This window comes from Lacerta agilis, chromosome 13, assembly GCF_009819535.1.
Source record: "Lacerta agilis isolate rLacAgi1 chromosome 13, rLacAgi1.pri, whole genome shotgun sequence".
Taxonomy (NCBI): domain Eukaryota; kingdom Metazoa; phylum Chordata; class Lepidosauria; order Squamata; family Lacertidae; genus Lacerta; species Lacerta agilis.
The window spans coordinates 28,624,176-28,651,417 of NC_046324.1; the positions used below are offsets into that span (position 1 = coordinate 28,624,176).

Consider the following 27,242-nt stretch of genomic DNA (forward strand, 5'->3'; position numbering starts at 1 on the left):
GCACTACGCTAGAATCACACAGTCGAGCTTCAAATATTATCAGCATCGCATTTAACTTTCCTGTGTTCTCCCAAGAGAAGGATAGGATCTGCACACATTTCCCTGGGCAACACATGCAACTTTCCCACATCAACCTGGAGCTGTTATGAAGAGGCCACTGGGTTAGACTGGTTATTGCATGATGAGGAAAACTGAAGCCAGCTCAGACATATCGAGGCATCCTTGCACAGATGCCTGACTCCATTCAGAATAATAAATAAAAACACACACATTGATTTGTTTTTGTTTTTACAAGTCCATGAAAAACATGACGCAGTTCATAAAATACTCCATAAAAATACTCTCTGCATTATTTTGTACAGTAAAAGGGACACCGTCAAAACACTCTCCCATTGAAAATCTCACAAATCTCACAAATACGTTGGCCATTCCAACAAGCAACAGTTTCTCCTTCCTAGCTATGTCCACGGATGTTTCTGGGAGGTTATGCACTCTAGAAAAGTTCATTTTGCTACCTTTTCCTTCATTGTTACACTGAAGTTTAGCACCCTGCTAAAGTACCTTTCATGGAATCGCAGAACTGTAGAGTTGGAAGGGGCACCCAAGGGTCCTCTAGTCCAACCCCCTGCAATGCATGTTCACTTCTTTTTCAAGAGGATGCTATTTTTCATCAGCCCCTAATATTAGCTTTTAACACAAAATTGGCATTGTATGACACCACTGAAATAATACACTTGTAAATCGAGAATGCCTGGGATGTATATCTGCAGGAGATTAAACAGAACATAACAGGTTGTTCTTGTAGTGACTGAAAACCTTAAGACATGCCTGTCCAACAAATGTAGATGGAAGGGCTTTAGTTTGGTGCATAGTACACCTGCATTGCATGCAGAAGGTCCCAGGTTTAATCCTTGGCATCTCCGGGTAGGGCTGGGAGAGACTCGGGACTGAAACCCTGGACAGTTGTTGCTGGTCAGTGTGGGCAATGCTAAGCTCGATGAAGCAAAGGTCTCACTCAATATAAAGTAGTGTCCAATGTTTTAAATAAACTGTATGCCTGTTAAGCTGTAATGGTTCAAGCTATGGAGGAAACTCACCCACCCTGAACTACAGTAGACTCAGGACAATCAAAAACACTTGATCACTAAGGCTACTTTTGCATGTAACGCTAAGCATGTAACGCAAAGTACGACTCCCAGGAAGGAGGAGATTGCAGCCGCTTTGTTCCTTCCCAGTCCTTTTTTGCTCAGTATGGCAGCTAAGCAAAAGTTGGCTTAGCAAGCTGTCTGAACTTGGATCTATGGTTAAGAACTCTATGGCTTAACGATGGTTTGTGCCACACCAAGCTAAGAGGATTGGGGAGGACCAAAGAGGCTGTGTGCTCCTCTGGAGGAGCCAGCGCATGAACACGGTTCTGGTATGAGAGCATCACCATGGCATGGGTCCCCATAGCTAAACATTGTGACATTAAAGCTGGCTTTGCCAACCTGGAGTGCTCCAGATGCTTTGGACTACAACTCCCATCAGCCCTAGACAGCACAGCCACATGGGATTTGAAGTCCGAAACATCTAGAGGGCACCAGGTTGGCACAGGCTTTATTAAAGTCCCCGTGTTGTATCCAGTGCTAGTCCTACTCAGAACAGACCCAAGGGAATAGTGGGTGGTGCTAATGTAAGAAACTAAGAAGAGCCTGCTGGATCAGGCCAGCAGCCCATCTAGTCCGGCATCCTATTCTCACAAGGGTCAACCGAAACCCAAAAGTGGGATCTGAGCCCAAGTTCACTCTCCCTTCCTGTGGTTTCCAGCAGGTGGGATTCAGAAGCATTGCTGTCTCCGAGCAGAGCAGAACCCTCATGGCTAGTAGACATTAATACCTCTCCATGAATTTATCAAATTCTCTTATAAAACCATCCAGGTTGGTGGCCCTCACTGCCTCCTAGGGAATAGTTAGTTCCATAATCCTAGCTATTGTTTGCTAATTTCATTGGGTTTACTCCAAGTAGAACTTAGCTGGCTACAACCCCCAGAGCCACAAAAGAGACCTGCCACATGTGGGGTCATGCGACTGTCAGGAAATGCATGGCAAAGGAACGGTGTCTCATTTGTTTAAATAAAAACTGTGCCAAGCAAACCTGCTATTGGTCTTTGCCCCCAAATCACCGTCTGGGACCCGGTTACATCAGAGAGTCTCTGGATTTCTCCTACTGGGAATTGTTCAAGTCCATCTGCAAACGTTCAGGCCCTTTTTACTTTCCTTGAGAATTTTTAAAAACACACAGTGCCTGGTACTGGGTCGTTAATAAGTGTTATCATTCGCCTTAGTCCTTCCAATAGCAATGCCCATCTGCTTGGAACTGAACAGCGTCCTTTGAACAGACGAGGCTCGATGCTACGCAAAGTAAGCCCAGAGGAAGACGCCTGCACTTAAGCAGACCATCAGGTTGATGTTGAGGATGTGCTTCACAAAAGGTGCTTCCTTCGTGGAAGCCATGGCGGTTTCACTTTTCAATTCTGCAGCAGATTTCGGAGTGTCCGCACTCCTGCTCTCCATCCCACAGATCCACAAAAAGAGCCTTGTGAGTTTGGAGGTCTTCTTACAATCCAGGGGACCTAAAGAGGAGACAAGTTAGCAGTAAATCAGCAGTCAGGCTCATGGACATAGGAAATGGACCCGTGACCCTGAGATTAAGAGTCTCATGCTCTAGCAAGTGAACTATGTTCTCTGTGGGTCACTGATAAGTTTTACCGTTTTGATTGTTTTCAGGTCCATCACTGATCTCAAGCTGCCCTGGAGAAGGAGGACCAGCCTCATGGACACCGTTGGCAGGGAGAGGCACAGCAGGGCTTCTGGGAGCTTGTGGAAGGACATCCTTCTCTACATGAGCATCCTTGCGGGTGAACCAGGTGAGGCGGGTGATCTGTTGGGACAAAAAGCACCTTTAACAAACTACAGATCCTAGGATTATCTGTGGTTGATGAAGCGGCATAAAAGTGTTTTAAAGGGACAGCGAAACAAGTGATTTGAACGCACTTTAAACATCCAACACCAGATGGCGCGAGAGAGCAGGAAATTTTCAAATATGTGGTTTTCCATAGGGTTTTTTCCCTTTGCTATAACGATCTAATTTCTGACTTATTTAAAGTGCTCCCCCCCCCATGTGTAGATCACCCTGGGTGTCACTTAATTTACTCCAGGTTTCAGAGCTGCTCTAATCTGATTAGGTTTTAAAGCACCCAAGAAGATAGGTTCAGAAACAAGAGTTGGCAATGCCTGCTGGAATTACGCACCCTTTCCTTTGAAGGAGGCTCTGTCAGGAGACTAACAGTCACCACCACAAGCAGCGTAGCCAGACTCAGGATCATGGAGAAGTAGAGGTAGTGGACGTATTTCACCACCGCTGGGCGGCCGTCTGCCTCATCGCACCGTGGCAGCGGGTAGATGAAATCCAGCACCATTCGGATCAGGCCCATTCCCATCCCGATCAAAAGGCCACAGAATGCCCCCTAGGAGGAAGAATCCCATGTTGGAACAAGACCACAGTCAAGTGGAAATTTGGTTTAATCCCCCTTTTAGGGCACATCTGCTGAATTCGGCCATCTCAAAACAATCCACAAACCAAAGCACAACGATCCTTTGAAATCTGAAACAATACTTTGGCACCTTTTGATCAATGGATAGAAGATATGACAACTCTTGCAACATGGGAATGGATTGCTTTTAGACACAGATTGTGTATGGGTAAATATAATGATACTTGGAACGCACATTAAAAAATTACAATGATTTGCATCAGAAGATGTTCTCCCCATTTTTGGTACCTGACAACTGGTCTTCAGAGACACACTCATGCCATACCCCAGAGTCACCCAAATAACGCAGCTCACAACCAACACTGTTCAGGGCCTCCAGGAGAACCTGCATCTCACCCACCTTTTCATTTGTTCTCCTCCAGAAGCAGCCCAGGATGAAGACCACGGCCACAGGAGGTTGCAGGTAGGAACTGATGGTCTGGATGTAAATGAAGAGCTGTCCCCCCTGGCTGGCCTGGACCAGCGGAATCCATAAGATGGAAATGACTACAAGGAGCAGGACAAAGACCCTGAATCAAGGAGAAAGGCCTCGTTATCTCTTCGTTTTGCTACCGATTTCTAATGGCAAGGAAAGAGTAAGTCTTGAAAACATAAAAGGCTGTATCAAAGTGAGATTTAGCTGTGATTCCTGCATTGCAGGGGGATGGACTAGGGACCTTTGGGGTCACTTCCAACCCTAAAATTCTATGATCTAACTATTGGAAGTCTACCCTGGGATCTTCTGAGACTCCTGTTGGGTGTGCACCACCTCGCCTTACCTGCCGACGATCATGAGCTCCCACTCCGAAGAGAGGGGCCTGATATTTCGCCAGAGATCCATGGTGAAAATGGTGCTTGCGCTGTTGAAGATGGAAGTCAGGGAGGACATCAGTGCTGCAATCATCACGGACATCATCAGACCTCTGAGTCCTGGAAGCCAAAGGAGAGCCCATCACTCACGAGGGATGCCCTGGACCAAGCAGAGTGCCCACCTCTCTCCTAATATAAGAAAATCCCTGCAGCAGCTGGATCAGGGCCAAAGGGAGTCCATCCAAGTCATGGTCTTCTGACACCTCTTCTGGGAAGCCAGCAAGGGGGACCTGGGTTTAACAGCAATGCTCTCCCCAGTTGTGGTATCTGACAACTGGTCTTCAGAGATAAGCTCATGCCATGCCCCAGGGCCACCCAAAAAACTTTGCAAATAACTCTGTTGTTTACTGAGCCATGGTGGCAGCTGAACATGGCAGGGAGGAGAATGGGGACAAAATGAAAATTTGTTAGCTCTGCCTGTCATTGGCTCTGGCGCCACCTACTGTTGGCCTCCCTGCCTTCTTCCCCACCAGTTCCAATGAGCACCGCCCATTGTCCTCAAGCATCTTGGACCTTATTTGTTACCATCCGAAAGTGCTGTTGGTCTCTCACCTACAGCTAAATTTCCATCCACCTGCATCTCTTTTTGGGTTGCTGAGAAGCCCCCAGCCCTCCTTCCTCCTTACCAATTGGCAAAAGTTCAATGACCAGTTTGGGGTATGCGATATCAGAACATCCAGATGGGTTGCCACAGATCTCTTTGCAGACGTCCGGATCAGCACAAGCCACAAGATCTGTGATGAAAATGTAATTTAAACTTGTTGTAAGTATCTGGGAGAGAGTGGAGGGAGGAAAGCCAAGGGCGTAAAAACGGATGGGGAACTGTTTGCAAATCATCTGTAATCAAGAGGTAGATTCTAATATTTTGTCACCTACTGAAAACAAGTCTATTTCAGAAAACTAATTTAATTTGGTTTGGTTGTTGGTTCTGCATCTTACGACTTTATGATGTTTTGATGGTTTTATGGCACATTTTATTTTTGGAATGTGCTGGCAGTTTGGAAATACTCAGGGTAAAAAAAAAATTGAAGGAAGGAAGAGAAGAGCTTTGATCCTTGCTCCAAATCCTTCCCCCTCAACACATGCTGACCAAAATATATTTCCCCTTAGAAATCTGTATTTCACTTATTCATTGCATTGATATCCCATCTCCGCCCCTCCAGGAGCTCAAGGCAGCCTACATGGCTCTTCCCCTCCTCAATTAATCCCCACAACAACCCTGTGAGGTAGGTTAGGCTGAGAGATGACTGGCCTTGAGGTCACCCAGTGAGCCCAACGTTCTCACCACTCAAACCAGTGGATTCAAATGACAAGAAAAAAGAACATTAGTGAGAACTTTCTGATGGTAAGAGCTGTTCAGCAGTGGAACAGACAACCTCAGAACATGGTGGGCTTTCCTTCATTTGAGGTTTTTAAGCAGAAGTTGGATGGCAATTTGTCAGGGATTCTTTAGCTATGACTCCTGAATTGCAGGGGGGTTGGGCTAGATGACCCTTGGGGGTGGGTCCCTTCTAACTCTATGATTCACTACACTCTGCAGCATCAGGAGGAACCTTATTCTTCCTTCTTACCTGGAAACAGGATGCGGCTGATCATGCCAGGCAGAACCATCATAAACAAGGGCAGGATTTTCAAGTAGGAGGCCAGCAAGGCTCCACCTTTGGCATGAGAGAGGTTCTTGGCTGCCAAAGATCTTTGAACAATGACCTGCAATGTAAGGAAGGAGACAGTTTGGTACAGGCCCTTCTAAGACCACCTGAGAGATGCGGAGGCAGGCAGTGGCCTATCTGGAGTTATAACGATGGAGGTGTTGGGTTCAGGATGCTTCTTTGAGGCATACGACCCGGGCCTGTCCAGTGATATATTCCTTTTGGTTTGAAGTTGTTACTCACATCAATTTTGCATTGGCAAAATCCTTTGGCATTCTCAGATGTTCATAAACTTTTAAATTATACCCCTGTGGTGTGGGGACAAATGGCAGGAGAACAAAAATGGATTTTAGAAGCCCTGGTGAACATTATATGTCCTTTTAATTGTGTTTGTGGGAGAGGGGTTATTGGTTTGTTCTTGTTTTATTATGTATTTTGTGTTCTCATTTTGTATTGTTATGTTGTGAACCGCCCTGTGATCTTCAGCTGAAGGGTGGTATATTAATAACAACGACAAAAACAAGAAGAAGAACAAGAACAACAACCTGGTCTGTGCACCAGTACCACAGCGAGGGGATGGTCATTCCAACCAGCACTCCAGGCCAGGGAAGGTCAGATGTGACAGGATCCCGGAAGATGTGGAAAGCATCATCCCTGGGTAAACCGCAGCTGTTGTTGCCATGGCGGCTGCTTGCAATGGCTTGGAAGTATCTGTTTTGCAAGTCTTCCAGCCCTCCAACTTTCGAAAAACCTGGAAAATTGAAGAGCAAACAGCGTTCAGATTTCCTGCTGGTGCTCAGCATTTGATTTGTATGGGCCTGCTGTGGTGTTTTGATGAAACTGCTAAGTTTCTCAATGGGATTTAGGGAAGAATTCTCCATTGGAACGTGTCTTGATATGAGCCCAAGAATGTGACACGCTCTCTCAGCTTAGAGCTGCAGATTTAAGCAAGGAAGAGATGTGGCTTGGTAGAAGACATAAATTTTTTGTTAACTGTTACAGATTTTGCAGTTACAGGTGGGTAGCCGTGTTGGTCTGCCATAGTCAAAACAAAATCGAAAATTCTTTCTAGTAGCACCTTAGAGACCAACTGAGTTTGTTCCTGGTATGAGCTTTCGGTATCTGAAGAAGTGTGCATGCACACGAAAGCTCATACCAGGAACAAACTCAGTTGGTCTCTAAGGTGCTACTAGAAAGAATTTTCGATTTTGTTACAGATTTTGTCATCTTAAGAGAGTTTAAAACATTCATAAATATTGTTAAAAATATTGGTTCTGATGGCACAACGTAGGATCGTGATGAAGGGGTGCTCTCATATCAGCTGATTATATGATCATTTTATTTTTGACTAGGGACTTCAAAGACTAGAAATAACTTGGGCATTTCTAGATCTCTGCTAGTGTCTGCTTATGACAAGTCTTAAAATAGGTGAATGCTAGAGACCCTTTCAGGTGTTCTCAGAATGTTGGGGTGGCGGCTGCCCAGGACAGGGTCTTCTCTGTGGCAGCCCCTAAGCTGTGGCTCTCCCTCCCCACAGAGGTGCACCTGGTACCTTCAATGTACAGCTTCTTGTGAATGCTGCAGACGCACCTCTTTACCCAAGCTTTTGACCATGGAGATGCATATTATAGGACCCACATTATTGCAAGTTGTTTTAAACTGATTTTCAAACAGTGTTTTAATATTATATTTTAATGTTGTTATGTGCCCTGAGACCTTAGGGTAAAGGGTGGGCAATGAATTTATTATTATTATTATTATTATTATTATTATTATTATTATTATTATTATTATTATTATTCCTATACTGCAGACCAGGAGACTGAGTTGGCCTGCGTGAGCCTGAGGCCAGACTCAACCCAGAGATGTCCTGGATCACATGCTTAGGTGCTGCGCTGCAGCCACTCAAGGAGGTACGAGCAAAGTCAGGTAGCAATGAATGAAGTGGACATCTGCACCTTTCTCCTGCATGCAAAACTTGGCATCACATCTCAGAGGGCAAACCCCAAACACCATCCACAAGAGAGCTCAGCTTGTAAAGCATGAGACTGTTCATCCCAGGTCGTGGGTCCGTGCCTTGTGTTGGGCAAAATATTCCTGCATTACAACTCTACAATTCTATGGTTCTGTGGTTCTAAGAGACTTACTGAAGACCATCAGCGTCAGAGCCCCAGCTAGCATGATGACAGTCTGCAAGGCGTCAGTGTATATCACAGCTGCCAGGCCACCTACAGAGGGAACAGAAGAAGCAAGACCTGTGCTTGGAACTTGGTCTGGACATTAAAGGTACGTAAAGGTAAAGGGACCCCTGACCATTAGGTCCAGTCGCAGATGACTCTGGGGTTGCGGCGCTCATCTCACGCTATAGGCCAAGGGAGCCGGCATACAGCTTCTGGGTCATGTGGCCAGCATGACTAAGCCGCTTCTGGCGAACCAGAGCAGCGCACGGAAACACTGTTTACCTTCCCACTGGAGCGGTACCTATTTATCTACCTGCACTTTGACGTGCTTTCAAACTGCTAGGTTGGCAGGAGCAGGGACTGAGCAATGGGAGCTCACCCCATCGCAGGGATACGAACCGCCGACCTTCTGATCGGCAAGCTCTAGGCTCTGTGGTTTAACCCACAGCGGCAAAAGATTTGGGCTTGCATTAGTCAAGCCTCATCTGCCCAGTTGCTTGCACAGGGCAGTCAAATGGTGGCTGACCCTAGTCCCGTTCCGGGTGGATCACCAGCATAAGATAACTGATAAAAAGCAGAGCCGGTCCTACCATTAGGCAGAGTGAAAGTCACCTCAGGCAGCAGAAGCTGGAGCAGGCAAGGAGCAACCGGGAGATGTTGGAGGCCGGCTTCCCCTGTGCCCTCTAGGATAGCCTGCTGTCCTCAGGAACACAGTGTCCCATTGCCAATATCAAAATAAAACCCAATAGCCAGTCCAATCAGCTTCTTTACAGAAAGTGCTTGCACTGCAGGGCTTGGACCCTTTGGATCCCTTCCGACTCTACAACACTGTGATTCTGTGATGCACACAAGATTAGAGCTCAGGGCCATCCAATGAAGCTCAACGTTGGGAGGTTCAGGGCAGACAAAAGGAAGGACATCTCCACACAATGCACCGTTGGAACTATGGAACTCCACCCCACAAGATGCAGTGATCAGCAACAACTTGGATGGCATTAAATGAGGATTAGACAACTTCATCAAGGATAAGGCTATCAATGGCTACTAGCCAGGATGGCTACCTATTCCGCTATCAGAGGCAGCAAGATGCTTTGGACAGTCAATGTGACCTAGTGGTTAGTGTCAGACTAGGGCCTGGGAGAGACCAGAGATCAAATCCCCACTCAGTCATGATGTTCATTGGGTGACCTTATTGGGCAGTCACTGCCTTTCAGCCTGATCTACCTCACAGGGTTGTTGTGAGGATTAAATGAGGAAGGGGAGAACCATGGATGCTACTTTAAGCTCATGGGAGAAAGTGGGATAGAAATGCAATAAACAAAGAAACCCTGCTAGAAAAGCCCTTAATTTGGGCTGGGGGGAACGGACGGATATATCTACTCCTAGAGGTTAAATAAAGAGATAAGGACAGAGCTCTCTCTCTCTCTCTCTCTCTCTCTCTCTCTCTCTCTCTCTCTCTCTGCTCAGACTCACCTGCCACAGTGTAAACGGCTGTGATAACCAGTAGCCCAATGACAGCCACATAGAGATCCCAGTGCAAGGCCTGCTGGATGAAGAGGGCCCCAGCGTACATGTCAACCTGGAGGAGACAAAATCCAGACAGGTATGAGGACATTGAGGTTAGACTCTGTCTGGTCTTTTGGGTCTACTTGACCATGAGGATTCCTCCTCCAGTCATCTTGATTTGTTTGTGGGATGTTTACACGTCTCCCCATTAACCATTCACTCGTCCCACATTTTTCGGTGTGCTTTCCAAATGGCAAAAAGCCAGATTCTTTTTCAAAGTGTGTGTGTTGCACTAGAGGGTGGCAGAGGGCTTTGATCCACTCCTGCAAAATACTGGAGGCACCTCAAGTAGACCAATAAATGCTCTCAGCTCCATTGTACCCTACAGCTGAAGGACCCCCCACCCCACCCCTCACCCCTGTATGGGCAGCCAAGCTCTGTTCAGTTCTTTTGGACAAAGGAGAAGCTTGTATGAAAGAGGAAGAGCTGGAACAATGGCTCAGTCATTCCTTGGGAACAGCAAATTCAACAGGTGCTGGAGAGCAGCAGCAGCAGTCTGTGGGGAGTTGGGGGTAGCCCCCAATCCTGGCTGCTAGAAAAGCATGGTGGGATTTACCCCACCCTACTACCACCACGTCCCTCTTTAATTTGACATTCTCTTGAATTGCAAACAGGAGAATTTATTTATTTCCTGAATTTCTACTCTATCTTTTCCTCCAAGAAACTCAAGGCATGCTTCTCCCTTTCCCCATTTAATCCCCACAACAACCTTGTTAGGTAGGTTGGGCTGAGAGAGCTTTTTGGCCAAGTGGGGATTTGAACCCTGGTCTCCCAAGTCCTAGTCCAACACTCTAACCACTACACCACACTGGTTCTCATGCACACTCCATGGCCAAAAAAGGGAGGCTTTGTTTACCCTGAATGCTGTTAAAATTAACGATCAGGGCTGCCTCTGTTGCTGCAGGCCTACTCCATGTGGTGTGTGTGATTAAATGGAAGACACCATGATCCTAACACAATATAGGGCCACGGTGTTGAGCTGGGTCAAAAGATGGTTCATCTGGCATCCGCACAACGTTTCAGGGAGCACAGAATGCCCTGCATCACTGCCACACAGTAGGAAGCACATTTGAGGCTACATTCAACGCAGAAAGAGCTTTGCAAAATTCGTGCAGGACAACTCAGGCAAAAGGACGTTTGGGGATGCAAACAAACCCAATGGAAATGAAATTAACCCAACAACCACACACAACTGCCTCAAACTCACCAGCCAGTCTGACCTGGGGCGGGGCAGGGGGACAAGGATCCCCCCAACCCATATGACCCCCATATGTGTGTTAATTCCCCTCCCTGCCCCCGTCTCTGTATATCACTTTAGGACTCCATTTGTGTGCATCTATAGTTATTTTGAATCAGTCTTAAAACTAAACTAATAATCCACTTGATGACATCAGCAAAGCAAGGCAGCTGTGTGTGGAGTCCAGACTGGGAGCATCTTCTTGCTAGATGCAAAAATGCACCCTGGTCTTGCTATTGATGAAACACAATCAAAGGACACTTCATTTGGAAGTGGGGGGGGAGTCCATATTATTATTAACAGTTCTAATAGTAGTAGTGGTGGTCGTGAGTGCTGTTTGGTTGTTAATGAGCAACTAAAGAGAAAGTGTTAGTAAGTTACCCATTAAAACCCATTGACCCCAAAGAAGAAGAATTACTAAACCAGGCAGGCTAGTCGCCCTCTGTCACTGTCCAGCACAACACAAGAGAGGGTCATCATGGCTCAGGGCAGAGCATCTGATATATTTGAACATCATAGCCATGTTCAAATACATAAAAGGATGTCATATAGAGGAGGGTAGAAGGTTGTTTTCTGCTGCTCCAGAGAAGCGGACACAGGGCAATGGATTCAAACTACAAGAAAGAAGATTCCACCTAAACATTAGGAAGAACTTCCTGACAGTGAGAGCTGTTCGGCAGTGGAATTTGCTACCAAGGAGTGTGGTGGAGTCTCCTTCTTTGGAGGTCTTTAAGCAGAGGCTTGACAGCCATCTGTCAGGAATGCTTTGATGGTGTTTCCTGCTTGGCAGGGGGTTGGACTGGATGGCCCTTGTGGTCTCTTCCAACTCTATGATTCTATGATTCTATGATCTAACATTCAGAAGGCCCCAGGTTCAGTCCCCAGCATCTCCAAGCAAGGCTGGTAATGTCCCTCACCCAAAATCCCAGAAAGCCATTGCAAGACAATACTAGCTAAATGGACCAAGGTATAAGGTCTGTGTCTGAATGTTTTTGTTCTGCTCTGGAGCTTTTCCTGTGAAAATATCCACTTTAAAGCTGAATTGGATGTCAAATTGGGGTTTCCACAGACTTGTGTTTGCTCTGATTGATCTTTAAAGAGCAGGTTTACACAGCAAAAGCTCCGGAGCGGGGGGTGGCACTCGGACACAGAGCTGTAAATCGCCGACCATGGTAACAGCACCACAGCGGTGGTAAGTGTGGATAAGCTGGTGCTGGCATCTCCTTTACATCTATATCAAGAGAAATAAGTTCACAAGAAGGGAACAAACCAAACAGGCAGAACCACAAGCAGGTAACTCAGCAACAGACAAAATAGATAAGGAGGGAGAAGGTTCTGTTCTCAAGCAAAGTGAGCTGCTCCTGTTTTCGCTTGCCCTCACCTGTATTCCAACAGGAAGAACACAAAGGAACGCTTTGTAAAATGATTCTGTGTGCTCAAAAATACATCTAGCATCAAAGAACGGGTAGCAGAAGCAGGCATTTCCCCCAAAATCTTCCTCAGCCTTCAGCAACCTACACAATCTTAAATCCAGAATTCAGTTCAGTCTCCTTCCCTCCTTTCATCTATTTGCCTGTCATTCAGAAGCCAACACAACGTATCAGAAAGATTGAAAGGCAGAAAAGGTCACTTAGGAAGCCTCGATGGACCTACTCTTTCCAAGCCAATTCTGTTCTGTCTCCTCTCGTCTCCTTACTTACTGAGATTTTGGTGAATATATAGATAAACAAGTAGAGAATCGCTAGGAAGATTTGAATCCGTTTGCCCCCAAACCGCCTCTGCAAATATTCTGGCATGGTTGTCACCTGGAAATGATAAAGCAGCACTGGTGAAAAAGAGCAAGAAAAGGTTATTCGAAACACAGGCAGTAATAACATCACGGAAATGGTTACAGTCCCTTTTACCTCAGGAGGACAAGGCAGTGAGTTTAGGGTTCTTAAAGACTACAATTCCGAGAAATGACATGATGCGTAACTTGGCACATCCGTTTCAGAACAGATTCCTGCTCTCTGAGAAAGTTGATGGGAAACAGTGGCCATAGTGTAGCCGGTGGACTCACCCCTGCTGCGATGTAGATCGGCAGAAACAGCCATGCCAGCACCAAGACACAGAACATGCCCTGTGAGGAGAAGCAGAGCCCAGGTCAGGAACAAAATACCGGTAAGCAGGATCCAACCAGAGAATCAACTGACATACAAAAGCTCTCTGTGGGTTGGCTTTGGGTCCACAGAGTGGCTGCATGTCCTACTTTGCAGAAGACAGTCCTCTGTTTGAAGGGCTGTCGGGTTTAAACATAAAGAAGCCAAAGATGAGAGAGAGGGTCAGAGAGGGCAGGGTGTATCTTGAACCTGCCTGCCAAGAGGGAGCTTCTGGGCAGTAAACTGAGAAGGCCCTCAGTTCGCCTGGGCACAGTCTGCCAAAAGATCTGTCTCGCCAGATTGGTTCATGATCTAGTTTCCTCCCGCTTGGATTACTGCAATGTGCTCTACATGGGGATACCTTTGAAGGTAACCTGGAAACTACAACTAATCCAGAATGTGGCAGCTAGACTGGTGACTGGGAGCAGCCGCCAAGACCACATAACATCAGTCCTGAAAGACCTTCATTGACTCTCAGTACGTTTCCAAGCACAATTCAAAGTGTTGGTGCTAGCCTTTAAAGCCCTAAACGGCCTCGGCCTAGTATACCTGAAGGAGCGTCTCCACCTCCATCATTCAGCCCGGACACTGAGGTCCAGCTCCGAGGGCCTTCTGGCAGTTCCCTCATTGCAAGAAGTGAGATTATGAGGAACCAGCCTTCTCAGTAGTGGCACCCTCCCATCAGATGTCAAGGAAATAAACAACTATCTGAAGGCAGCCCTGTTTAGGGAAGTTTTAATGTTTGGTGAAGAATAATAATAATAATAATAATAATAATAATAATAATAATAATAATAATAATAATAATAATAATAATCTGTTGGGAGGCACCCAGAGTGCCTGGGGAATAAATTATTATTATTATTATTATTATTATTATTATTATTATTATTATTATTATTATTATTTATACCTGATGCACCACCACCAAGAATGCCCTCTGCCAGGTCCATTCCCATCCCAACACACAAACATTATCATCCTCAGGAGCAGGTTGTGCAGTAAATGCAATACTCACATTCCACTCGTAAGCTGTAGCACCAATTCCAGATGCAGCCCCGGAGCCGGCCAGGCCAATGAAATGTCCGCTGCCAACATTACTGGCGAAGAGAGATGCTCCCACCTGGGAAGAGAGGTCAGGAGAGCCAGCTAAGTTCCTGCCCTTGCCAAGAGCACCTAATCTTGCCTGGCAGAGAAAGGACTCCATCCAAGTCCCCTGGAAAGGCTGTCAGGTCTCAGTATGGGGATTGGTTCAGTTTCAGTTTCTTGTTTTTCCACTCTTAAGTTCAGTTCACCATGTTTCCACATCAGTGTGAGTTTATCTGTTTTTGTTTTCCAAAGCCCTCACTAATATTTATCAGTGTTTTAGTGTGCATTTCTCCCACTGTACACATTTTCTATGCAATTTGGTCTATTCTGCAATTTTTTGAGAAAGAAATGTCTCTAAGACAATTTTCTCTAAGTGCAATTTTCACTGAAATGTGTGCTTTATACACACTTTACCCCTGTAGTGTTTGCATTTCTGTACACATTCATTGCCTGGGGTATTAGGGGAAGGTGGGGGACACATCGTGCTCCTTCTGCACTCAGCTCCTGCCTGTCTGACCTCAACTAGAAGAGAGTTGTACCCATATGAATAATCTCAATGCAGGGATGAGACCTCAAAAAACCACCTTCAGGCTTTGAAGGCAGACAGAGGACTCTCTGCATCTCAACCCCTTTCCCAATCACATAGCAGATCCACTCTGCAACATACACCCCACCAAGACATCATAATGGAGATCGCTTACTGGCCACCAGACCATCTCGCCTCCAGCCAAGAAGTAGCCCTTCACAGTGCTTCGCTTGGTTTTCCACATGGACTGAGAAAGAGAGAGAGAGAGAGAGAGAGAGAGAGAGAGAGAGAGAGAGAGAGAGAGGCGAGCAAGTCTAAGAAACCGGAAGAGGCCGCAGGGAGTCACCCTCAACAACAACATCAGCAATAACCAGGCCTGCCCAAAACATTTTGGCACCTGAGGCGGGTCACAAAATGGCCGCCAGGGAAGAATAGTCACAGGTAGGTAGCCGTGTTGGTCTGCCGTAGTCGAAACAAAATAAAAAAAAATTCCTTCCAGTAGCACCTTAGAGACCAACTAGGTTTGTTCTTGGTATGAACTTTCATGTGCATGCACACTTCGGTGGGGGAGAGGAGACCAGCAGCATTCTGGGCAGGAGATTTTGATCCATGGGCAAGGAGTGTACTTAGGTGCCCTAGGGAAGGAGTGATCAGATTTAGCACTTTGGATTCTTAGGGCTCATTCACACTTCTGTTTGTCCCGCCGCTTTCCTCCAGGAAAACAAGCTCTTTACCACCGAATCAAATGTCAATCAGTTTTTCCAGGGACTGATGTTCAGTGGTAAAGAGCAGGCTTTCCTGGGGAAAGCGGCGGGGCAAACAGACCCATGCTTTGTAGGCATGGGGCAAGCAAAGTGTGGGCACACCCTGAGGCCGACTCTGCAAAGGGACAGAGTAGCTCATTGGGAGGGGATCTGCCTGGCATGCAGAAGGTCCCAGATTCAATCCCCAATGGCATCGCCAGGAAGGGCTGGGAGAAACCCTTGCCTGAAACTCTGAGGAAATGCTGCCAGCCATTATTGAAGACAGTACCGAGATGGATGGACCAAGGGTTCTATTGGGACATCTGGCTGGCCACTGTGGGAAGAACGTAAGAAGATAAGCTGCTGCTGCTGCTGGATGAGTCCAGTGACTCATCTAGTCCAGCCTCCTGTTCTCACAGCGGCCAACCAGATGCCTGTAGGAAACCTTCAAGCAGGATCCGAGATCAAGGGCCCTCCCCCTGTCTATGGTTTCCAGCAACTGGGATTCAGAAGCATTGCTGCTGCCTCCAACTGTGGAGGCAAAGCACAGTCGCTGTGGCTAGTGACTATCAATAGCCCTGTCTTCCATGAATTTGTCTTATCCTGTTTATACAGGTTGGTGGCCATCACTGTTTCCAGTGAAAGCGAGTTCCATAGTTTAACTATGCGCTGCATGAAGAAGTGCTAGACTAAATGCCCCCCCTTTGGAGGGGGGGCTGAAACAGCATCCAGGCTCTTCTTAGATTCCCACTTGGGCATTTTCCAGAGAGCACTAGGCTGTGGTTTCTATCGGCAGAGGCAGGGAGGCTTATGTCTGGGAAGGCAACCAGGAAGTTTTTTGGGCCAGTTGCATGTGGGAATTGTCGGCAGCATGACAAAGCAGGAAGTGAACAACCTTGACTCATCAAACACCTGGAGGGAGACATGAATGAATGGAGTGCTTGCACTGCTTGCTGGGTATGGAATCTGTGCCAAGGCTGGTGGCAGATTGCCCTGGCAGAGGGTGCCAGGAGCTAAGAATAACTGGTTTTAGAATCTGCCAATAAAGGGCAAGAGTCATATTTTGACAAATTTCGACAAAAGCGAGAGTATGTCTATCCTGGTAACGAATGACCTCATGGAATTATGATGGTTCCTGGATGGCTGCTGCCAGTCAGTGTAGACAATAAGGAGCTACATGAACCAAGGGTCTGACTCAGTAGAAGGCAGCTTCCTATATCAGAGGAAGGGCTGTAACTCTATGGCAGAGCATCTGCTTTGCACCCAGAAGGTCCCAGGTAAAGCTGGGAATGATTCCTGTCTGACATCCTGGAGAGCTGCTGCCAGTCAGTGTAGACAGTACTGAGCAAGATGGACTCAGTATAAAGACAGAGTGGTGTAGTGGTTGGAGTGTTGGACTAGGAGCTGAGAGACCAGGGTTCGAATCCCTGCTCAGCTATGAAGCTCATCGAGTGACCTTGTGGGCCAGTCACTGCCTCTCAGCCCAACCAACCAACCTCACAGGGTTGTTGTGGGGATTAAATGAGGAGGAGGAGAACTATGTACGGCACCTTGAGCTCATTGGAGGAAAAGGAGGGATATAAATAAAATAAAATAAAATAAAATAAAATAAAATAGCTTCCTAAGTTCCCTTTGGATCTCTGCACCCGTGTGGAGACATTGTCCCTTTCCAACTGAACAGAACAATCAAGGAAACGTCTTTCTTACCCACAGTCCAACAGCCAAAACAAATATAAAGTACAGAACCAGGACAACAATATCCACAGCCTCCAAACTCTGTTGGGGGAAGGCAGGAGGCAGAGTGGTTGTGTTTGGCTCCATTGCCGCTTGGATCTCCTGGGCGCCCTTCCTTCCTTCCTTCCTTCCTTCCTTCCTTCCTTCCTTCCTTCCTTCCTTCCTTCCTTCCTTCCTTCCTTTCTTCCTGGTGTGTTTATCTGGCCAAGAGAGAGTGAGAGCAATATACAACAAATGTGTAAGGATCTTCAGCAACATCTGCTGCCCGTCAAATCCCCCTACTTGGAGGTCACTCTTGAAGTTCTTGTAGAGTAAAAACATTTTGTTGTGACTTGAAAGGTGTGCAACTCAGCCGACTGAAAATGCAAAACCAAACTTGGCTCTGAGGTGGGTAGTTTCCTGGTTCCATGGGGAAAACATAATCCTGGAAGGAGGATCTAGTCTCTAGCATGCAGAGGGAGAGAAGTTGGCTGCAATTGGGAGGTAAGCCACCTTGAGTTCAATCGCACTGTGCCAACCATAACAGTCAAATCAAAGGGATTGAGCAAGAAGCACATCTATAGTCCAACCCATGGAAACCAACACATTTGCATCCCAGCTTCCTGGAGCCAACAAGCAAGAGCTGATTTTAAGAATTGTTTTCCCATGTGGTGGAAGTAAGCAAAGCCATGTCTGTTGCTGCTGTTGCCCCTATTTCAATTTATTAGTGGCTTGCAATAGAAAAAAAAGCCTCTATGTGTCTTACCAAACCAATACAGTAATCACAGAGTTGTAGAGTTAGAAGGGACCCCAAGGGTCATCTAGTCCAACCCCCTGCAATGCAGGAATCTCGGCTCAAGAATCCCTGACAGATGGCCATCCAGACTCTGTTTAGAAACCTCCAATGAAGGAGTGTCCACCACCTTCTGAGGCAGCCCGTTCCACTGTTGAGCAGCTCTTACTGTCAGAAAGTTCTTCCCAATGCTTATTCAGAATCTCCTTGTGATTTGAAGCCATTGGTTCAGATCCTCCTCCCCTCTGGAGCAGCATCCAAGGGGATGTCAAGAAGCTTTTTCTAGAAGATGCCTGAGTCCATTGTTTAGGTAGGTTGGCATCCTTCTGAGCAGAAAGTATTGTGTTAGGAAGCCCAGTGGTCTGGAAGAACTGTGCTGCAAACCAGTGACAGCTGAGTCGGTAAACCATGAGACTCTCAGAGTTGTGGGTCCAAGCCCAAAGTTGGGCAAAAGATTCCTGCATTGCAGGGGGTTTGGACTAGATGACCCTCGTGGTCCCTTCCAACTGTACAATTCTATGATGGGGAACATCCGGCCCTCCAGGTGTTGTTCGATTCCAGCTCCCATCAACCAGCAGACTCCGTGGTCAGGGATGACAGGAGGTAGCCATCCAACAACATTTCGAGGGCCACAAGTTCCTCAACCCTGCTCTAGACACACCGTCAAGTCCCCTTCTTTTTGGGTAAGGCTCAATTCAGTGGGAGAGCATCTGCTCTGCCTACAGAAGGTCCCAGGTTCAACCCTCCTGATGGCACCTTCAGGGAGGACACCTGCCAGTCACTGTCAACAGGTAACCCCATGCCACTTTTATATTATTCCTGCATTGCAGGGGGTTGAACTGGATGACCCTCGGGATCGCTTCCAGCTCTACAGTTCCAATATTCTACTACTTTTCCTTCCGGATGTGGCCTTTCTGCAGTGAAGTCCATTTGCAGAATTGCCTTCTCCCCAGTACTCCCAAAGCGGAGTCACCTGCAGAAGTCTTAAAAGACCTCAGCTCATGGCCCCAGGATCTTAGCAGCTGGTTGTTTGGGCCATTTGGCTCAACAAAGGCTTTTCATGCTTGTTCTCGAGGCAGGTGGTGAGGGGCCTGAGTCACTTCCTGATGTGGGGTCCCCACAGCAAACATCTCAAGCCCCTAAGGAGTGAGGTTAAGAGAAGTTCAGAGTTCCTTTCTTAAGCACTGGGACCCTTTGATATCATGATGCAAAGTTCCCTTCACGTGATCATGTGCCCTATGGATACACAAATCAAACAATTTCAGTTCCTTGTTTTTCCAATCCTAAATTCAGTTTGCAGCATTTCCACATTGCTTTGCAAACTACTTTTTAAAGAAAAAGAAAAAGAAAAAAACACATTACACATTTGTGTTCATTTGGACAAGCAATTTTTCCTGATATAATTCATTTTTGTATATTATGTTCAGTCCCCAATATATTCTTGTGCACACTTTCCTTTAATAAATGTTGCTTGCTTCTCTCCCATGCTCTCTCTCTCTCACTCTCCACCCCCTCCAACTCTCCTCCTTCTTTGGCTGGGGAACTGCATCTCAACCTTTGGAGAAGCCCAGATTTCATAGGATAGCTGTGCTTTAGGCTTTTCCTATTAGAATGCAAAGAAACCTGGATGTCTTCCACTCCCCATGCCAGGAAGAGAACACTTACTGTGGGACACGCTGGTCTGGGTCAAGCCAATGGAACGCCAGCCGGGAGCCTTGGGGGCCTTCGCTGTGCCCAGGTGTTGGAGCAGCAGCCTAGGGGAGGAGGAATCCTGTGATACTGCTGCAGAAGCCAAGCTGCCCTGCTCTTGTGTGGGAGCCCTGAGAGTAGACAAACACGTTCTTCTGCTTGGCTCTAAGGTGCTCACTGTAGAGAGCAGGAGGCAAGGAGCCAGAGGAATACCTTTCAGGTGGGTGTCACTTTCTCGATTGGCCAAATGCCTGCTTTTCGCAGGAGCTTCACTTCCTCTAGTTCTTCTTATAGATGCTGAATCTAGAGAAGCAGGGCAATTCCACTGCCTCCCAGCTGCCTTTGGCCCTCTTTCAACTGACACCTTGCGGCAGCCGGCGCCATATGAATTGCTTTCATCCCAGAGCTGCAGCTTTAAGAACTTGGTGCTCGAGCTTGCTTTCCTCCTTCCTCTACCCTCCCCATCCCCTTTTCCTTGTGTGATATCTAAGAAGATATTGAAAGCCTCAGAGGGTAAGAGACTGTCACTCCTACTGATCTTTGTAAGCCACCCAGAGAGCCTTCTTGACTTTTGAACAGGGTAAAAAATATGCTCTGAATAAATAAACAAAGGAGCATCTAAAATGCTGTGGGACATGGAGCCTGCAGGGCTGAAGACTTTTGGGAAAGGTGCCAGAGAAATTGCCTGACATCATTACAACCCTTACAATATCCGACAGAGAAAAATAGATGCGTTTCATTTGCATGTCACAAAGAAGAACAGGTTCTTTCAGGGTGGGATGCCAGCCATACTAGCTAAGAATGGAGCTGTCTCCAATGTCCAGATGCAGGAGAGAAGCAAGAGGCATCGTGGTGAGTGCTGGTGCACCAGCAGGAAATGCCTATGTTTTCAATGAGTTCCTCTAAAACAGCCTTCCCCAACCTGGTGCCCTCCTGCTGTTTTGGACTACAATTCTACAATCTAACATGATACTCATTCTGTTCCCGTGAGCTCTGGGTATATGACCACACCCAAAATATCTTGTGCTAGATTAACTTCAACGTATAGCTTGTCTGTGACACACACAAAGCACATTTTCCTGCTGAAACATTTTTAACGTGGGCTTAATTCTCAGGAAGCAGCATCACACGCCTTATCTCCACTGTCAAGCAATGGGGCATTGTTGTTGTTTTAAAAAGTCTCCTGCTCCAAGCAGCTTGCAATTATCTAACAATTATCTGGAGAAGAGAAGACGGCTGAGAGGTGGTTTGACATGAAAGATGGAGCAAGCTTGTTTTCTCCTACTCCAGAAAGAGACCTCAAGCCAACCTATTCAAATTACCAGAAAGGAGATTCCAGCTAAACATTAGGAAGAACTTTCTGACAGTAAGAGCTGTTCAACAGTGGAATGGTAAACTCTCCCTCTTTGGAGGTTTTTAAACGGAAGTTGGGTGGCCACCTGTTAGGGATTCTTGAGCTGTGATTCCTGCATTACAGGGGGTTGGATGACCCCTTGGGGTCCCTTTCAACTGTACAATCATATGATTGTGTGAGTTAACAGCAGAAGAGAGGAGTGGCATGCTGTGAGCTCTACGTACATGAATAGTGTGATCTAAGATGGGCATCATCAGAATAAACCCAAATTGTTTATGCACGATGCAGCACATACCAGCCCAGCAAGGAGAAGTTAGCAAACAAACTGAGTGCATATCAGGTACAAAGTAAGCACTAGAGTTGTATGCAGGAAGGCAGAAAGAAAGATTCATTTGTGACGCTGCTTCAGATAACAGGCCACTTCGACTCAGAAATATGCCACCAACTCTCCCTTGGTAAAATCCAAAACCTTGCAAGATTCCCCATGGACACATATGAGGAAATCAACAAATGCTTATAACTTTTTTTTTTAACTTTTTTGTGGGACAAGGGATCAGACCAGGAAACCACAGCAAGAGCAAAGAGTTAAAAGCTATCTCTTCAAATGCTGCAGTAATTTATTGCATAGCAAAAATTAAGCAAAGAAGGGCCATTCACCTGTTGCCTGTGACAGTTGGGGGTTGCAGCCCGAAACATTTGGCATGTGCCGGGTTGGCAAAGCCTATCCCAGGCTAATGAGGCCTACCTGAATATGGGGCTCACGTGGGGCAGGAAATAAAACACTACCCCTTGCAAATTAAGTCTAAAGTTTACAGGCAAGGGTCTGTGTTTATTGGGGAAGCAGTTGTCATTCCAATTTGGCGGGTCTGGGGTGGAAGGCTCCCAAGGTACTTTTCAGAAGCCTGTGGAGACACCCATACAAAGAGTAGCCAGAGCTCATCATAAGAGCCCAGCAAGTTGTGGGAAGCCATTCTCTTGTAGGGACAGGGCATTGCTGGGCTCTTTGCCTGGAGTACCAAGTCCCAGTGGCAATTTCTTCCACCGGAGAGAACCAGTAGCCTGGCTATCCTAGTTCATTGCCCAAACTGGCAAGAGGTTTCCCCATCCACCCAATTTGAAATCCCCATCCTTGAGGCTGCGACCAAGAAGGCTTTTCTCTCCTTGCTTAGAGCCAGCATGGTGTAGTGGTTAGAGCATCAGACTAGGACCCAGAAGACCAGGGTTCAAATCCCCACTTGGCCATGAAGCTCACTGGATGACCTTGGGTGGGCCAGCCACTGCCTCTTGACCTAACCTACCACACAGGGTTGTTGTGGGGGATTAAATGAGGAGGGGAGAGCCCCTGTACACCACCTTGAATTCCTGGGGGGGGGGGAAAGGACACGAAATAAAAATAATTGCACCAAAGGTGGATGAGTCTGAACCATCCCATTCGCAGCTGCGTTTAAAGGCCCACAATGCTCTCTGGGGCTCAGGGCAGAAGTCTGTGCACCCCCAGTGAAATCCCCTGTCCAGGGAGCCTTTGAGATTGCTAGCACCCCTTCTCCGCCCTTCCCCCCTCCTGATTTCCATTGGTGAAGTCCATGTCCTGGAATTGCCTCCTCCTTGTGACTTGAAGAAATGGAAAGTTTCGGCCTTTTTTGTCCATTCCAATCACAGTCTTGTTCCGCTCAGTTCCCTTGGCACCAAGCACCTGCCCTTTGCTGGGTTGGAGGCGGGCAGTTCTTTCCAGAGAACAACCAGCGCATTGAAGCCGCTCCATTGAAACCAGCCCAGAGAGAGCCAGCAGACCATGTGGCTGGCCCATTGCCACCTCCGAACCGGGTCTGATGCTCCTCGCCATTCTATGCTTTTTACAGTTTTTGCATTTGCAGCCCCGGCGGATCTAGAGCTAAAGGCGCCCCCAGACCCACCCGTAAGAATCCTCCACGTGATCCGACGCAAACAGCGAGCAACGAGGGGACTTACCCTGCACCTTGGGGTTTCTTTCTCCTGTCACCCTCGATGCCGCCAGCCTCTTGCCAATCCACGAGATGGCTTAAATATTGCCAGCAGGCAAACGGGGATTTGCCAATGGGGCTGTTTTACATTTTCACGAGGCATGAGAGGAGAAATTTATAGGCAGAGCCATTCAGTTCATTGGAGGCCTGCTTGCTGTGTGTTGATGCGGCTTGCAAGAAGGACAGCCGCGTTGTTTCCTTATCGGGGGTTTGGGGGTCAAACTCCAAAGTGTATCATTCCCCCACCTTCCAGAAAGCAATCATTGGAGGAGAGACGGAGGGAGAGACGGAGGGAGGGAGGGGGAAAGAAGTGAATCGAATGCCAGAGATAAAGAGGAAAGTTGATAGAGAAGTGTTCATCCCTGTCCCATCATAATACTAGAACCCAGTGGGGTCATCCAAGGAAGCTTAATGATAGAAGACCAGGAGAATAACAAGTCCTTCTTTACGGACCACATAGTTCCCACTAGAAGGAGTGGTGGCCACCAAATTGGATGGCTTTAAGAGAGGGTGTCAGCAAATTTGTGGAGGAGAAGACACTTCTCCGTGGCTACTAGCCACTGACTATGTTCTGCCTCAGATCAGAGGTGGTATGTCTCCCTTACAAGAAAAGAAATTCCAACTAAATATTAGGAAGAACTTTCTGTGGTTAAAAGAGTCAATGGTCTGACTCAGTGTAAGGCAGGTTCCGATGTTCCTTAAGGGAAGGGTTGTAGCTCAAATGCAGAACATCTGCTTGGCATGCAGAAGGTCCCCGTTCTCTCCCTCCTCTGTGTTGTTTGTCCTATAAGCTAGCTTGGTCTTATTTTGAATGCACTATAAATCATAACACAGCAATCAAAAGAAGCCGGTTTTGATGAAGAGATTGTGGCCAGGCAGCAAAGCGTGTCGAGAAGTCATTGTCAAAACACAGATGACTCGAAAGTAGGGCTTGCACTGACCTTTCTGCCACCCCCTCCAGTTTTGCACCAAACATTTCCCCCCAAACAGTCCTTTCTTTACACGCAGGCAAAGCTGGCACAATACCTGTGCCCAGCAACCTGCATCTCAAAAGCAGAGGGAAAGGGGCACAGCAAGGCATCTTCACCTTGAAACACTTAGGCACCTGGGTCAGTTTTTTTTTTATTCCAACATTTAAATTCTAAGCAGGATTTTGAAAAAGACTTGCCACCAAACCATTTGACTTGCTGGCAGAGGGTGAGTTGCAGTCAGGCTGTTCCCACTTAACTTGTCCATGAAATGAAGCTACTTGAGCTGTGGCCTTATTGCAGCCAGCACAAATGCAGACGACGATGTATTGGAGCCCTCCAGAGATAATACAGTCGACTCACAACTTGCTTGCACGGTTGATCGCAGCTTTACGCACTTGGCAGCCAGCCAGCCAGCATGCAATTGCACAAATTAAAGGCACACAAACTGGAGAGCTTGGAAGACCTCTCTGTACCAGGTTTCCCCACTGTGGAAAGGGCTTTAAAGCTCTTCTTCTTGTTTACTGGGCTTTGGGGAGGTCTTGTGCAGACTCTAAGAGGCTCCCGTGAAATTTGATGGGAGCCTCCTAGAGCCCGATAAGCAAAGTGGAGCGCTTAAAAGCTCTCTGCCTTGTGTAGGGGGCAAGGCATACTGGATTCAGAAAGGTAGGGATGGTCCCATGGGGGCAATTCCAGGGGTTTTCTGGCTGTACTCAATTTTGGCTTTATGCACAATTCCTGGAATGTAACCCCCAACAAGCAAGTTGTGAGTCAACTGTAATTATACTCCTCGAAAGGAGACTGGGCCACTACATACGTTCTTCCATATGAACCTGCCCTGGGCTCTGAAATCTTCAGGGATGGCCTTTCTCTCAGTCCTCCCAGTGTCACAGGCACACTTGGCGGAGACATGGGAGAGGCCCTTCTGGTGGCTGCTCCCAGACTTTGGAACTCCCTCTACAGAGAAGCCAGGGGTGAAAATGTAATAAATTACAAATAGAAGCATAAATAGTCATCAAGAAACATCTGGGATTCTAGAAGTTCCAGTTGTGATAGAGCAGCTGCTTGGGATGGAGGGTTTCTCCATCTTCCTATGGGGCAAGTGTGGCTGGCCCTCAAAGTACCCATTGCGCAGGTTCAGAAGGGAGTCAATGTAGAACAGGATTCATGGTTCCCCTGGGACGGAGGAAGGGGGTACAGTGGGTGCGGGCCGCCCCGGGTGTCACCACTGGGGGGGGGGGTGACAAAATGCTGGGCGGCACTCACCACGGGGCCTGGGAGAGACGCGGTGGCTTGGGCGAGTGCAGGCTCTGCGCTGCCCAAACACTCCGCCTGCTGCTGCCTCCCCCCCCCCAGCTGTAGGGCGGCTGAGTGGAAGGAGGCAAGCAGACTCTGGAGGCCCTGTGGTGCACCCTGCCCCTATGGGCGGTGCGCCCCACCCCTGAAAAGCCTGAGCGGCTTTCTCTGCCACTGTGGCTCCCCCAAAGAATTATTGGAGTTGCAGTTTGTGAAAGGTGCCAAGAGCTGTTAGGAGGCTACCTATATCTAGGGACATCTTAGCCATTGAGGCTACTGGCGCAAGGCGCCACAGCCCACGGCCTGAGGAGGGCGCCTGCACCCACCAGCCCTGCCAGCAGCGCTGCTCTTGCCCACCTCTTCTTGGGCTGCGGACATGGGGAGGCTGTTGGCGAGCCTCCCGTTGGCGCTGCAGCCAGGGCTCCCTGGACGGCAGTGCTGCGCTGCCGCTTCGGCCGAGCAGGCAGAGGCGGAGGTGGAGCACAGCTGGCAGTGTCCCCACCTGCCCCTCTGGCGGCCTGCTGTGCCTGGCCCTGCCCGGCGGAGCACGAGTTCGGCGTCCCTGCCTGCTGCGCCACACCCTCCGGCTGCCTGCTGTGCCTGGCCCTGCCTGGTGGAGCGCGAGGGGTGCTGGAGGGATCTTTGTGCCAGGGCGCTGGATTTACTTAAAACAGCCCTGCCTATATCCCTCAGAAAGTCCCCCCGGAAGAGGAGTTGATTGCTAAACCACCTTGGGAATTGTAGCTCTGGGAGATGAATAGGCATCCTTAGCAAACTACAGCTCCCAGAATTCTTTGGGGGAAGCCTTGGCTATTTAAAGTAGAATCAGAGATCTTTAAATGTGCAGTGTAAATGGAGCTTGACTCCCTCTGGGGTTTCAGGCAGGAGACATTTCCGGCCCTTGCACAGAATGCCATTGGTTATTGAACTTAGGTGCCCTGCTACTAAGCTCCACCCCTTCACTGCAACATCTGCATTTTGGGATAGACCCATCACCTCCCACCCTGCAGTGGTTGCATATTGAAGAAGGATTGACCAAAGTTTACCCACCAGTGGAAGCACCATCATCCTCTTGGGACAGAAGAGCAGCTGACAAGGCTCCATAGCAAAAGCTGAGCTGACTGAGCACTCCAGAACTCTCTTCTCTCTCCTTTGGCGTTTTTCATTGCTACACCGTCGCCCATCAAGACAAGTGAAAGCTGGGCCTCAGTTGCCTTGCCACCCTGTTGCACAAAAGAACAGTCGCCCCATCCCTGGGCATTGTGCCCAAAATGATCTCAGGGCATCACATGACCCATTGTGCCACCCTTCCCTTGCTCTCCTTTCCAGGCCGGTGGTGGCGAGAGGGGATTTAAGATCTTCACAAAGCCCTCATCTGGAGTTGTGGACATTTTTGCTGGTAGCTGCTTTTTAGGAAATTGCTAAACGCTGGCATTCTGCAGCAGGTCTTGTCAACAGACTCATGGTTTACTCAAATGTGGTCTGTTGCTCTGGCTGAGAAATTGACATGCCAGGTCAGGGCATCCAGAGGCAAGACGAGACTTTTATCCTTGCACAACCCCTGGGCTTAATCCATCTCCCATATGAGATGCAATGATCAATCAAGACAGCTTCCCCAGACCCATGGAAACAGCTGGAGAGACCTAGTAGACTTTAATATGCATTATAAGTAGGTTCTAAGTAGTGGTTCCAACTTTAAGCTGCGGTTACGTCTGCAAGAAATGACAGACGAGCTGCTACTGCTTACATATTTTAGATTTCGAAAAAGCAATAAAATACATTTTTAAAAGCCCCCCAAACCAAAAGTCCTTTGAAAACCTCTTCCACTTGCTGGAGACTCTCCCGGGAGCCTGAGAATCC

The 27,242-nt window shown here is 47.7% G+C and overlaps 1 protein-coding gene across 3 annotated transcripts; it reads right to left on the minus strand.

Moving 5' to 3' along the window:
• Positions 1–1,888: 1,888 nt before the first annotated feature.
• On the minus strand, positions 1,889–23,325 carry SLC5A11 (solute carrier family 5 member 11). 3 transcript variants are annotated; one of them, XM_033167114.1, is made up of 17 exons: positions 23,087–23,325; positions 17,491–17,503; positions 17,277–17,426; positions 15,002–15,073; positions 14,230–14,334; positions 13,133–13,192; positions 12,774–12,878; positions 9,744–9,849; positions 8,238–8,318; positions 6,636–6,841; positions 6,013–6,148; positions 5,068–5,175; positions 4,351–4,501; positions 3,933–4,101; positions 3,290–3,505; positions 2,748–2,919; positions 2,391–2,611 (listed from the first exon to the last, which is right to left on the minus strand). In XM_033167114.1, exons 3-17 carry the CDS (start codon positions 17,388–17,390, stop codon positions 2,391–2,393), a joined length of 2,022 nt encoding a protein of 673 aa, XP_033023005.1. In that variant the 5' UTR covers positions 17,391–17,426; positions 17,491–17,503; positions 23,087–23,325. The 3 variants fall into 3 exon arrangements, with proteins under 3 accessions (XP_033023008.1, XP_033023005.1, XP_033023006.1); XM_033167115.1 differs by having other exon boundaries at positions 17,277–17,430; XM_033167117.1 differs by having other exon boundaries at positions 1,889–2,611; positions 17,277–17,503.
• Between the last annotated feature and the right edge of the window lie 3,917 nt (positions 23,326–27,242).

Excerpts from the sequence above, each read along its gene's own strand:
- SLC5A11 (XM_033167117.1), bottom strand. The coding sequence starts at position 17,390 with ATGGAGCCAAACACAACCACTCTGCCTCCTGCCTTCCCCCAACAGAGT. Across the intron at positions 6,149-6,635 it reads GGTACTGGTGCACAGACCAG|GTCATTGTTCAAAGATCTTT; the intron begins GTTGTTGTTCTT and ends CTTACATTGCAG. Across the intron at positions 2,612-2,747 it reads ACCTGAAAACAATCAAAACG|GTCCCCTGGATTGTAAGAAG; the intron begins GTAAAACTTATC and ends TCTCCTCTTTAG.